Source organism: Marmota monax, unplaced genomic scaffold (genome assembly GCF_021218885.2).
Source record: "Marmota monax isolate L192 unplaced genomic scaffold, Marmota_monax_Labrador192_F-V1.1 WCK01_AAM20220418_F8-fsc00001, whole genome shotgun sequence".
In the NCBI taxonomy this organism is placed as follows: Eukaryota; Metazoa; Chordata; class Mammalia; order Rodentia; family Sciuridae; genus Marmota; species Marmota monax.
Genome location: NW_026693777.1, coordinates 53,713,845 through 53,728,109, shown reverse-complemented (window position 1 = coordinate 53,728,109; position 14,265 = coordinate 53,713,845). Strand labels below are relative to the sequence as shown.

The following is a 14,265-nucleotide window of genomic DNA, read 5'->3' as shown; positions in this document are numbered from 1 at the left end:
TTAACAAAAGAAGGAAGAAGAATCTACAGTACTCCTTAAGGGTTAATGGTTTTAATCCATCCAACATGTATTATCTTACTTAATGCTTATTACCATCCTGAGAAGTGTAAGAAAGCTATTACCCTTCATTTTGCAACTGGGGACATTAAGCTCAAAGAAGATGAGGGAATTGCCCAAGATCACACCTTTTTTTTATACCAGGGATTGAATTCAGGGCCTCCTGAGTCTCCGGGATTATAGGAAGGCACCACAATACCCAATAAAAACTTTTTTTTTTTTTTTTTTTGGTGGTGCTAGGGATTGAATCCAGGTGAACCCAGGACTTTGAGCGTGTTAGGCAAGTGCCCTACCACTAAACCATATCCTCAGCCCCCAAGATCATGCTTCTATCAGTGGCCTCAGAGCTGGCTACTATGTCTTCTGAATCCAGGTTCATCTAAGAAGTTGTATTATAAATCCATCTCGCCCTGCCATCTTCCTGGCAATACATCTGTGCTCAGATATCCCTAACAAATTCTTGAACTGTCAACACTTTAGATGTTGTAAGGGACTTTGTAGAATTACATTAGGAAAATGGATATTAGTTGAAGTACATATGCTTAGCTAAAACTATTGTGGAATTACAGAGCTTCCCTTTGCCTTTTGTACTTTATAAATATGAAAGCATTCAGATAAAAAAATGCTTGACTGGCGTCTGATTCTGGAATGTTATTACATACCATATTATGAAGTATGTCCTAAGATAGGGCCTCTTAAACTCCAAGTTGTAAGGAACTAATTGTTTGTTGGTTTGTTTTCTAATTTTCATCTGTCCCAGACCAGTAGTTCTGACAATACAATAAAAATGTATTAGTAGAAAAATAACCACTTGAATGTTGCACAGTGTCAAGCTTCCGTAAACATTTCTAACTATTCTCCATTTTCTGCACCAATCTTGTTGTAGGTCAGTAACAGTTTGCAGACCAGCATGCCCATCATACTTTGAGAAACACTCTTCAAAGGAATGCTATTTCTGAGAGAAATGCCCTGAAAAAAGAGTTCCTGGATTATTAGGGGGATCCCATATGATAGAAAATGTTGGTGTACAACACTTCCATATCAAGGGCTCTGAGAAGTCCTGCATTAAAGAAGCTTGTGTAATTATTAACTGATTTGACCTCATAACTCATTGTTCACAGAGTACCTTTTAACATCCTGCAGATTCATCCCCCAAACATAACTGCATCCATTTCTTGAAACACACTTGGTTCTGCCTTGCCTATTATAGGCAGAGCAAGTCCCCAGGCATGCCTGAAATAGAAGCTTCTGTCCTTGCCCATGTCCTCATGCTCTTTTTTAAAATTTTTTTTCTTTATTATCACCTTTTACTTCTGTTGGGCACATTCTCTGACTTTTACCATCTTCCAGGTCTGCTTCATCCTGCTTCATGGCACTTGCAATGGGCGGCGACCTTACACATAGAGATCAAAAATCACCTGTCTGTCTGAGACACTGCCACTATAATTGGCCGCTGAATCTTGCAAATATACCTGCTTGCCCACCTTCATGGAGGTGATTCATGATGGATCTTCTTCATCTTCGGTACTACCTTTCACAGTAAATCCAGTTCTATGATAAATATTTCTCTCTTTTTAATGGAAACTATATATCCATACAGAAAACACTACTGTCACCTAAAATACTTGCATTGCTATTCCCTCAGCATCAGTGCTTGTTCTTTCCCACTTTCACTTTACTCTTTATCTCTCCACCCCGCACATGTGTGTAGACCCTCCAACCTCCAGTTGATGGCTTTCTCCCTTATGATGGATAATCTCTACCCCAAAATGCATTCCTCAAACATTCCAAAACATGAATGCCATTCATATGCTCTCAAAGGTTCTAACAGTTACAGTCCTGTGAAAGCTTCTAGAAGTATGACTTCATTTCTATAGGTTGCTCTTCCTCACCTCCTCTGGTCACAGGGAATCCTCAACAAGGTTTAGTCGATTCTCCACTCTACTGCTATCTCTGCCTTCTCTCCAACTTCTGCAGAGTTCTCTCCAGATATAACTGCATCCATTTATTCATAGACACAACCCTCAATCCCCACATGGGCTGTAAGTTTCTCTTCTACCTGCACTATTTAGGATGGCCTGGAAACTGAAAACTAGTCAGCCAGGTCCCTGCTCCAACAAAATCTTGCTTTCCAGGTTTTGGCATTGTAGTAGCTACAGTGCTTGAGATCATAGGACAGGAACTTCCAAACTGAGTCCCCCAGCCTTAGTACCATATAATACATTAGTCAATGTTATCTGCAAAATATATATATATATAGGGGGTGTGCTTTAACACACATTATGAATTTTGAGGAAGAGGCTGTATTTAACAGTTTTAATAGTTTTCTCTGAATTTCTTGATCTGCAAACCATCTTTTCACAGAACCTTTGCTAGAGACCCATCATTCCTCTGATGCTATTTGGGAAATGCTGGCTCCAGGGTAGCCTTAGCCCCCTCAATCCTGCTAAGCACTGAGACCAGACTGGAGTCCTTTAAAAGTACATCTGGTTAGGTAGAAAATGGATCTATGTGATTTCCCTTAGCTCTTCCTTTTGAATGATAGATAAGTCCAGGCTTCAACCAACACTGTTATTTACTTTTCCATAGGTGCATGTTGTGTAATTTATCATCTAGAGCCCTAATGATGTCCAAGTCTATATTTCTAGCCCAGACTTCTCCCCTGAGCTCCAAACCCCATTCATCCTACTATCTGCTGGATGACCACCTATTGAAGATCTTTAACAGAATGTCCTGCAAGCACTTCCAGTACATTTCATCCGATATAGAAGTAATTGCTGCCCTCATAAAATGCATCTCTGCATTCCCAAAGGTCCCAACACTTCCCTCCAACCAGACACGGGGAGATGTTCTAAACTCTACCATCACAGCCAAGTTATTATTCCTCTCAATTCTACCTCCTAAGAAGGGTTTCTCTGTCCTCAACTGCCATTGTCTAATTTGGGGTACTCATTACTGCAGTTTTCTGTCTTCTATCTTAGGTCGGGCTTTCTGGGAAGCAAACTTTAAGTTTCTGAGATTTCCGTGGGAAGGTTGTTGGAGAGTGCATGCGAGAGAAATTAATACCTTTGTGAGGAGTGGAGAAAGTAAGTTGAACTGCACTGTAGTTGCAAGAATAACTTCAATCATTCCTCCAGGGTGCTCTGGAACTGTATGACCCTTACGACTTATCCAAACTTGATGTAAGGGGTTGAGGTGAGGGGACCTTAAAGTAACAAATTCCACTCTCCTTAACCACCACCACTCACCCTGCCATCTCCTACTGCTCCCACCTGCCACTGGATGTGAGCAGCACCCATCCCAACCCAGGGATCTCAGCTGAGAGTCACCAGCAACCAGGTATGAGGGCCTCAGCCTTCAAAGGAAGCAGAGTAGAATAGGACATCATTCACCACAATGTCTTGCTGCTTTCTAGGTTGTCCCCCACAACACCACCAGAAGGGTTTTCTGATCCCAAACTTAATCACATTACCTCCTTTCAGTAACTCCTCCTTACCCACAAGATGATTCAAATATGATCTGTCTGATGGAAGTTTATCTCCCTTGGCTCTTCCCCTCACATGCACACTTAAGCCACAAATACCATGATGGTGCTCTATCCCTTACCAATGCTGCTCCTCAGCTGGGAAGGATACCCACTTCTCTTACCAGCAGACATCCATTTAGCCTTTAGGGCTCATCTTAGTAACTTCTCTGAAATGCCTTTCTTATTAACCTCAAAGAGAGGTAATAATACGCTTGCAATTATTTGCTTACATGACCACTAGACAGACCTTCTTATGAGCTGAGCCTGGATTATATTCATAGAGTGTGAATGAATGAATTAGTCAGCCATGGTCATCATGTACCAGTCTCCTCCTACTGGGGTTAACTCAAACTAACGCGAGTTGACTTTAATCTACTCATTTTTTTTTTCAGGGACTTAATTTGGTTGCTCCGTGAGAGCTGCAGGCCCCAGAAGGAAGAACTCTATTTAGGGAATCTTACTTCTGAAGCTCTTTCTCTAGTATTTACTAATGATTGGACCAATGGTCTTTTAAGTGGGGTGAATGCATTCCAGAGCCTGGGCAAGCTGATATATCTGGAGAAGAGAATTCCTATGTCTATTCGTGTCTGTGTTACCCCTTTTAAAATTCCTGTATTTTATTATGTGCATAATATAGTAGTATAGTAACACATGTCTAATTTATAAATAACATAAGGGAGTCTATACTCAAAAAAAAAATTTTAGGTGCTTGGTATGGAACTCAAGGCATCACATACTTTAAGCATGTCTTCACTGAGCTACACCCTTGGCCTTGTGAACATTTTTTTAAAACTAAATAACACATTGTTTTTATTTAAAAAAAAAATTGGAGACCTTTTGATTGGACTCCAAAGATTGGAGGCTTCTTCAGCTTTCACCTACTAGCACATCAGCTGATCTCTTGCAGAGCTAATTTGTATGGCAGGTACCTAGGTTGTAGAGGAACTTGGAAATCTGGGATCTGGAATAACTAGGAATGAAAGGTAGAGGCTTAGACAGAGAAGCAAGCCATCTAGAGAAAGCACAGAGCCCGAATCTAGCCAAAGCTGGTGAAACAACTAGCCAGGGACTGAGAACCCACAGCACACAGAGAGTGAGGTGAAAAAGGAAGCGGCCGCAGACAAGGATGCCAACTAGAGGTACAAGGTGTGAGAGTGGCAATCCTGACCCCCCAGGGAGGTCTACATGCTCTACTGCTTCTTATGGTTGGAGAGAGAGGTGTAGCCAGCCAGTATGAAGATGGCAGTGGCTGTTCCAGAGCGCCTATGTAGGGGCCCAAAAGGCAACAGTCTGATAGGAGTCAGGGCACAGGAGGCTTGTTTTCAAGCTGTATCAACACGAATAGAGCACAGTTTCTACTGGGGTGTATGGTTAGGGATTGATTGATAATGGAGATGGGGAGGGGGATGGATGTTGTGAGTAATGTAGCCCTTAGTGCCCTTTGGCATGAGGAAGTCAGTGAGTCACATTAGGCTGGAAAGATGAGAAAGATGCTGGTCTAGCACCAACCTGTGGGGGCCCAAGGGCCACACTGGAATGGTGTACTGGAATAGCTCTAGCATCTAAGAAGCAGCTTCATGATACAGGACCAGAAAGGCAGGCACAAGGACTGGGTCTCTCAATGGGAAACCAGGTAAGGGAGGAGGGGACTCCACGAGCAAGACTTATACAAGAAGCCAAATGGATACAGAGAAACCCCCAAATGAAAATGGCTAGAGTTTTCTTTTTTTTTCTTTTCTTTCCCTTCCCTTCCCTTTTCTTTTCTTTCCTTTCTCAATTCTGGGTAATCAAATCTAGAATCTCATCAAACTCAGAATCTCATCTGTGCTAGGCAAACTACCAACTGAGCCACAACCCTTGCCCCAAAATCTTATGTGCAGAATTTCCTGGAACAGAAAAAAGATCAGCAGGGAAACAAATGCAATTCGTTTTTATTCCTTTAGACTCTCAGTTGGACTGTTGCTCTTCTACCAAAAGCAGACCATAAACCTCTAAGGTCTACTTAAAATCAGTTCTTGCTGATAATACCTTGCATTAGTGAAGCATTTCAGTTACCATGAGCTTTTATATGTTATTTCATAGTATAACCCGCAAGGTAATTATTCTTATATCCACTCTGCAGAGGGAAAAATCATAGTTTAAAGTGATCAGTTCATTAATTAAGAGGTTTGTACTCTACAATGAGGAATCTGAGGCCCAGATGGAATTACCTGATATACATAAGTCAAAAAGCAGATACCCATCAAAGATGGAACCCATGCCTAAGATCTTAGATGCTAGAGCTATTCCAGTACACCTTACCTTTGTCCCAGTTCTCTGTTCTTTTCCTATACTTTCCTTTGACCCCTCTGTGGCATTTCAATCAGATTTCAGCAGAGAGAAAGCAGGCCACCAGGAATGGCTAAAAAAATTATTGGCTCAGTCCTTCTATTCCTGATCCCCCAGGTAATTTGTTCTAACATCTTCTGTTTCTTTGCAGCATGCAAAAGGAAAGAGCAAGAACATGGGAAAGATAGAGGCAACACACCCAAAAAGCCCAGGTTGGTCTTCACAGATGTCCAGCGTCGAACTCTACATGCAATATTCAAGGAAAATAAGCGTCCATCCAAAGAATTGCAAATCACCATTTCCCAGCAGCTGGGGTTGGAGCTGAGCACGGTCAGCAACTTCTTCATGAACGCAAGGAGGAGGAGTCTGGACAAGTGGCAGGACGAGGGCAGCTCCAATTCAGGCAACTCATCTTCTTCATCAAGCACTTGTACCAAAGCATGAAGAAAGAACCACAAACTAAAACCTCGGTGGAAAAGCTTTAAATAAAAAAAAAAAAAAAAAAATTTTTAAAGACCAGGACCTCAAGATAGCAGGTTTATACTTAGAAATATTTGAAGAAAAAAAAAGTGATATTTATAGTCCAAAGAAACCAAAGACTTAGCTCACCTGCATTCTGACTTTGTTCGGAGACACACACTTCAGCAGGGCGACGACTCGGCAAGAAGTTATGAGTGGGAAAACACTGGATCTCACACCTTCAATCCCTGATCATTCTCGCTGTGCTTGGCTGTTTAGTGGTTTGGAGCATAGTGATTTTGAGCCATTGTGTGGACAGTTTTAAGATCGTTATCTGTTCCACTGTACCATGAAGGTGTATGGTGTCTCAGTACTGTGTGTGGGTACACCCGCATGTACACACACACACATACACACACATACACACACACACACACACCACGTACACCACCAGTGGTTTAAAACTTAGGCAGGGCTGGTCTTCAGGAAGAGTTGTGCTGTAGGAGTGCAACCAATATGGTGTGGGGTTGTCTGAGTTCATTGGATTAAGAGTGTGATTTTGCTCGTCTAGCCCAGTGTTTGAACCTGCCAGGCTCACAACCTAAATGCAGATTCAAACCCAGCAAGGAAAATTTGAATGACACCTAAACCAGTGCATTCTCTTTGTTTGTTAAGGAATGTTCAGATATTTTTTAAGAAATGAAACAAGAGTCCATCCATTAAAAAAAAAATCACCTAGGTACCAAAGAACACACTTGATATTATAGTTCAGGTATTTTATTGCAATGATTTTAATAACCAAAGCTATTTTTACACAAGATACTATGTAAAGTTATACGTATGAACTAATCTCGCTGGAATACACATGCCACATAGATCCACAGCTATTATTTATGACTCTTGAAGCATTTGAAATATGAGTTTTCAGAAATGGCAAGAAAGAATGTAGCTTCAGGGAAGCAATTAATATCATGGCAGAGAGGTCGATGCAGTACACATGTACATCCAGGTGGGGCACTCCTCTCCAGGATTCATAAATGTCACTTACATAGAAAAATGGACACAATACCATAATCTGTACATAGCTGAGAAAACTCAAGGATCCTTCTAAAATAGGACCCCATTTGCACCACTAGAAAACTAAGTTTAACAAGGGCAACTAAATTAGAAACTTTGTTCAAAGTGGCTAAAGTGAACATGCCAAAGTGACGAGTTTTAGTAAAAGAACTTAGATTAATTTGACTTCAATTTGCTTAATGCATTTGGTACCAAATATCTTTAAATTTTTTTACAAACATAAATAAGGTGAGCAGACTAACATTATTATTAAAATGAATGTCCAAGAATTTGTAATCATCCTAAAAAATATTCATAGTGATTTTATTGCCAATCTCAGACACTTTATGACTTGGACATCTATAAGACAATATGTGCTACCGAGAAGTGTTGGAATTGGTGGAACTGCATAGAGAAAGCCAGAATTCTAATGGCACACAAGATTTTTGGTTCTATTAGTATTATGCAACTTATTTCACTAAGCATAGCCTTCAAAGCATACTACATTCTTTCTTGCTACTGCATGAAACTGGAAATTTTATAACATAGATTCCAGAGGCAGATTAAAAAATAGGCCTGAGCTTCCAAATACACAATTTTAAATTTCTGTTTCTTCAAATCACTCAATTGAGGCCATGTAAGTCAAGGCAAAAATAATAAGATAATAATGTTGTACTAGTGGTACCCTTGTGAATCACTTGATTCCCAGAAACGTCTCTTGAATCATAACTTATATAAATAGATGTCTGTACTACCATTAGGTAAAGAATTGGATACTCTTAGTTAATTACCACATCTATCTAGAAATATAAAACTAAAAATTATCATCCTAACAATGAGTTGCTTATTGAGATTCACTTCAAATGCTGAAGAAAAAAAAATTAAATTATCTTGACACAAAACCTAACTCCTTAGAATCAAATCTCAGCATCTTATCTCTGTTTAAAACAGTCAGGCACCTGGAGGGCTGAAGCTAAACCAACAGGCCATCTGTCTGTCTCTCCTGAAGTCTGCTGTAGACTGAGAAAAGGAAACTACATGTACTTCTCCTTTAATGGAATACTACATTTGCCTTGACATATTTTGTCTTAGTATTTTTTTAAATGTCATCCAAAATTTCAGCTTAAAATTTTCCCTTCTAAATATGGCACAATTATAGTTCAGCTGTTGAGAGACTATTTAAATGGCTACCCTTCAAGATTTACTAAAAGTATGATTTTATCAAGGACATAAACAAAAAGGAAACATATGAATAGTATTTTCTCTCTTCAGGAATGGAGGGAGGTGGGGTACAGCTATATAATGTATTTATAATTTAGGAGGGAGGAAAGCCTTATTTGTTTAAAGCATGAGAATTTAAAATGCAGGGAAATTCAAACTGTGTCTACACACAATCTTACCAAATTTTAGTACTCCAGGAAAAAAAAAAAAACTGAATTCAGACAACCATGTTGTTTTTTTCTTTTTTACTGTACTACCCTCAAAATTAATCCAACTGCATTTTGCATTTTCAACCAATTATTTTGGTGCTGTGTAGACACAGTCTCAAAGAATATCACTACACATTAAATATCCAACCACAATGTTTTTTTTTTAAAAAAAATAACCAGTTATCTTACTTGCTGACACCAAAGATGATTTTCATACCAGCATTGAATTTGCACCCATTATGCAATTTCAGGGCCTAGAGATATATTTTCTCATAAACAGATGCACAAATCAGAGCCTGAAAAGCAATTTTTTTTTTTACTTAACTACTTAAGCATACACAACCTTTTCTTTTTAGAAAGTCATAATGAACAAGCAGCTCCTCACAAGCAATACACTTACCCCATCATGTATGACTGATTCTTTATGTGTTTCTGAACTGGCAGGTAGTAAAAAATGCTTCCATTCCTCCTTAGTGTGGCATTAATTTATGGCTCCTGTTTTTGAACCTACCACATTTAACAGAGCAGGTCACGTGCCATTTGTTCACTTTTCATTTCTGAATCCTTTAGCAAAAATTCAACTGAAAAAGATATCTTGCTCTTTCATTTGTATGTTTATAAATAACAAAACTGCATTTCAAATGATCCTTTTTTTTTTTTTTTTTTTGGTAGAATGGAAGTTAGTCTGTTTTTTGTTTTTGGACATACATCATTCAGGTTCTCTCATAATTGGAAGCTTTCCTAAAAGAGGGCCAAGAGGTATGAAGTCTGGACAACACAAAAACCCAGACTACAGTAAATGTTCAGGTTAGAGAGTTCTGGATGTCAGGAACTCAGTAGTTCAATCCCTGATACAGCTGGAATAGACCCCAAAGACCAAAGAAAATGTATGGGGAAGTCCAGAAGTTCTAACTGAACATGTCACTCATTGTGCCCCCCAAAAGTGTAATTAGTTTTCCAGGAAACTGTAAAAGCACTATGCTACATTTGGACTCATTCCACTCCCATTGCTACCCCAGGTGAATAACCCATCTTTTTGCAGATTAAATGCAAATTTTGCTATACCAAAGAGTCCTAGGACATTTTCACATGAGCTATAAAGACATTTTTCCCAAGGACTTCCTCCCTTCTTTGTACATAAAGGATGAAAACTATGCATCTAGCAAACAAAGAGAAAGCACTTCTCCCTTTTCTATCTAGTTGTTTAGGGTGCATTCAAATGACAGAGGCTGTTTTGAGACACATTTGGCCTTCTGGATTATTATTGTGGTGTGGTTAGCTTTACAGTACATTTGGTAACTATTTCCTAAATAGTAAGGACAAAGAAGCAGAAGGTAAGAAATAGCTACTTCCACGTGTTAAAAAAAAGAAAAAAAAAAGAAAAAAAAAGTGTAAAGATCTACTATTTATAGTGTGAACCAAAGACGCTACCTCACTCAATTTCCATTGGTGATTTTAATCACATTGATGATACCAAAGAATACCAAAGATATTTTCATGCCGGCCTTGGTCTGCAGAGGGAATTCCGCCCCCACCCTTCCCCCACCTCCTCTCCCCTCCTCACTCTTCACTCAGTGTGTAAACTTGTCTTCATTCTTAATAATGATAAGGTAACGGTAACAACAACGTTAGGAAATACTACTCTTATTACTGCTAGTTCTTCTTGTAAATCTCTAGGCAAACATGTTGCAAACTTTGTAAACTCCTAGGATGAGTGCCTTGCTTGAACCAAAGTGTTAAACCGCTGTTAACCTCTCTCACCTTATACTCTTTGAATACCTCAGCCTCTTAGAAAGGCCACTAATGAAAAAAAAAAAAAAAAAGGAATAATTATTCACCGTGGTGCTTTTTCCGTGCAACCATGCAATGAAACTTTCTTTGATACCAAAGGATGACTTCCCCCCCACCCCCAATTTCTTGCTGATAAACCAAAGCTCCTCCTTGTTCCCTCTCGAGGTCCTCTCCATTTCCCTGGGTCCCTTCACCAGGCAGGCCGTGCATCACTTTTACCAATTTCTCCAAATACCTCATAGTAATAAAGTTTTAGGGTTATGTTGTATAGAGAGTCTATGTGATAAGGCAGAACTTACTAGTTTGATAATTGTTAAGGTTACTTTAAAAAAAAACTTTATAATTCTTATTTATTTTGTAGTTTGTATGTTTGGGATGTTCCCTTCCCTTCCCCTTTGGTTTGGGGTTTATTTTCTTGGCAGAACTGCTCTGTTGCTCAAGGAAGGACTTAATTTCTGGATATGTTCCCCAGGTGGGTTAAGGGTTGTGTAAAAATGCAAGAATGGAGTAAGAAATGGTTTTCATTTTGACAGTTACTTATGAAAGTTTTGTGTTTCGTAGAAAATTTGTTTCCACAGGGTAAAAACAAACAAAAAATATATATAAATATATATATATAATCTCTTTTTTGTGAAACTGGTTCCTATTTTTCTCTATAATGTGCTGTGATTTTTTAATTTAATTACATTTTATATGAGCTTATTTAATCACTGCTTTAATTTATGACTGTGTAGTTTTTAAAATGTATATAGTAGAATCAAATGGCCAAAGCTTTCTGTTACAATCTTTTTGTTCTTGATGCTAAGATTAGCTGGAGGCAGGAGCTTCTCTTAACTGCAGGGTGTTATCTTTAGTTTTTCTTAGCAGGCACTTCCACACGTGCTGTGAACACTGCCAGGTCTGCCCTCAAAAACTTGTATATGCCAGAAAGAGTGTTTTAAGGTAGTCCTTTCTGTCATTTAGAAAGAAGAAAGGCATTATTCACGTTCTTCCCTTAATTTATTAATTTTATTATTTTAAAATTTTTTTATTTTTTGGAAAAAAAATTACTTTGCATGTTAAGACCTGAAAATACAAAGAATTTAAGACTTTTTTTTTAATGTTTCCAAGCACCGACATTTGTGAGATACTTTTCTACTTTTTTTTTTTCAACATTCGAACAGGTATGAGAAGTAAAGAGTGTAAAAACAGAGACAAGCTAACTTGAATTTGGAAATCCTCTGTTTCCCTAAGTTTCTAAATTTCTTCCAGGCAGGGGCAGGGCCTGGAGACATTTCTTTTTGCAAAGCTGAGAGCTTAACTAGAGTCATGCCCTTAAAAAGAAAGTCAAGCTGATCCATCCTGGTGGGTCTGACAGCTCCTGGAAGAACCCAAACAATTGTTCAGCCTCGTTTTCTTCAAAAAAAATGTTTCAGAGTTGCATATTCCTGCCCCCACCCCGCAACCTTCCCACATATCCCTACCACAATTGGAAGAATTACCTTTGAATGTCAAAGGTTCCCCGGGAATGAATCCACCCCAGAGCTATTTGAGTTTGTCTCTTCTTACTCTTCATCTTCCCACTAGTTTTTACACACTAGAGCTGATCCCTGCCCAGGCCCCTGAACCCAGGCAGCCCACCCCCCCACCCCTCATACTTTGTATTAGCACACGCAGAATTCTAAATGATGAAGGGCATCCTCAGAAGAGCCAGTGCCATTGTTTTGTTTCATTTTGGTGAGATAAATTGCTTTGACTATGTCTCATAAACTCATAGATGTAAATATTTTCCCTTTCGACACAGAATTTTACCTTATTTTCTTTTGCAGGTGTGTTGGGTGGGGAAAGAAAGGGAGGGCTTAGATTTTGGGTCAAAAGTTACATTTTCTTAGGAACACTTTTATACTCATTCTGTATTTTAATAGGGCAATAAATCTGCTCTGAATTGCAGGATCATTCAGTGCTCTGTTGGTAAGCATGGATGGATTACGTGTTTTTAATACAAATGCTGGTCAGTTAGTCATAGAAACTGGACAAAAATTGTTGAGGGAGTTGACATCAGCAATGAAGCACGGAGCAGAGTTGTATTTGCAAGGTCACATTTTCTGGGTTTTTTTGTGTGTGTGTTAGTCTTGATTTTTTGTGGTATGTTCTGCATTTATTACATAATCATTGTGGGCTCATTTTAGATTTGCCGTCTGAACCAAGTGACAAGTATTTTTTTAAAGAAAAATAAACTTTAAAACATTGTCTTCCACTTGCTTGGGTAGTTGTCTTCGTATCTCCCTGTGTTTATTGTCCCATCTGATTCAGCCCATCTGTCACTCACTTAGACCTGTCCTTTTCCCCTTTCCTGTTTTTGGTACATCTCTGACCTTAGCTATTGTTCGAGTGTGACTCAGTTTCCCTGTTCAAGTTAGCTTGATGGTTTATTATGTAAGGAGGGTGCCTAAGACAATCATCAGGTAAAAATAATAATAATAAAATAAAAATTTTAAAAGATCAGTAGAGTAGAAAAATCTTCCAAGAGCAGAGGGAGTTCTTCCTTAGCAAGAAAAAAACAAAAAAACAAACAAACAAACAAAAAAAGACATAAGGAATTAAAAACCTAACCATGAGGGGCTTAGAAATTTTTGATAAAAGACAAATGTTGCTGTCATTTTCTTTGTCAATTAGAAAACAGTGGTAGTTTCTACGTTGCATCTACATTTCAGATGAAATGATTATTGTACCCAGTTATGGTTGTTTGCTAATATTTTGTCTCTCTCTTACTCTTTGTCCAATGCTTCTGTATTTTTGTGTGTAGCAACAAGAAGTGTAATGCATTAGGCATTATTCTGGTTTGTTTATGAGTATCTCCTGTACTGCATTAAGGTTTCTTTCATTTTTTTAAAAGCTTCGCTACTGTTCTCACTTTATGCCGTGCAATATCATCTGCTGTGTTTGCTAAGCAAAAAAGAAAAAAAGAAAAAAAAAGCAAGCGATGATGCCATCATGCTTTCCAGTGTTAAAATGTTTCAGCATTTATGTAGTCACCAAAATGTAGTAAATAAAAATGTTGGATTTTCCAGCACTTTAAATTTAGACAATTCTTGCCTTCTTTTGTTTTTATTCCACCTGCCATCCTAAGCAAGGTGTTCATGCATTTCCTTTGAAAGGGTGAAGCTGAGAGGACAGCACCCTGGGAAACAAAAGCCAGTGCCATTATCAAAGAAAGTTTAATTAAAGGGGGAAAAAAAGGTGTTCCCTACTGGAGCAAAACGGTGTCTTTCAACAGAAGTGAAACACTGTTTCCAGAGGTTAGCAATTTCTAGAAACCCAATTATTATTGGAAATGATGGCCCTTACAAGTCCTCTCTAGCAAAACACCATGCATGGGGATGCACATGGTGGGAATGCACATGTGTGGGAATGCACATGCCTGGGGATGCACATGCGTGGGGATGCACATTCGTGCCTGCTTGTGCGCTTTATGTCTCAGGAGCTAGGGGAGCCTGGGAAGTTAGGATCCTCTTTTATTTAGTTGTGACTAATCAAGAGGCCTATGAATGTGGACCCCTCAAATGGCCTTGTAGAGGTCTCCAGCTAAAAGTCTAAGTTCTAGGACAGCAGAAAGGAAAAAGCAATTATCTTTCCATA

The 14,265-nt window shown here is 38.8% G+C and overlaps 1 protein-coding gene across 2 annotated transcripts in view; it reads left to right on the top strand.

The window, feature by feature from the left end:
* Onecut1 (one cut homeobox 1) overlaps positions 1–12,883 on the top strand; it is a 39,220-nt gene extending 26,337 nt beyond the window's left edge. Inside the window, exon 2 of one of the 2 annotated variants that reach the window (XM_046461525.2) lies at positions 6,063–12,883. In XM_046461525.2, coding sequence (XP_046317481.1) covers positions 6,063–6,355 — 293 coding nt within the window. In that variant the 3' untranslated portion in view covers positions 6,356–12,883. The remainder of the gene's footprint in view (positions 1–6,062) is intronic. The other variant, XM_046461526.2, reaches the window with a different exon arrangement.
* The last annotated feature ends 1,382 nt before the right edge of the window (positions 12,884–14,265 follow it).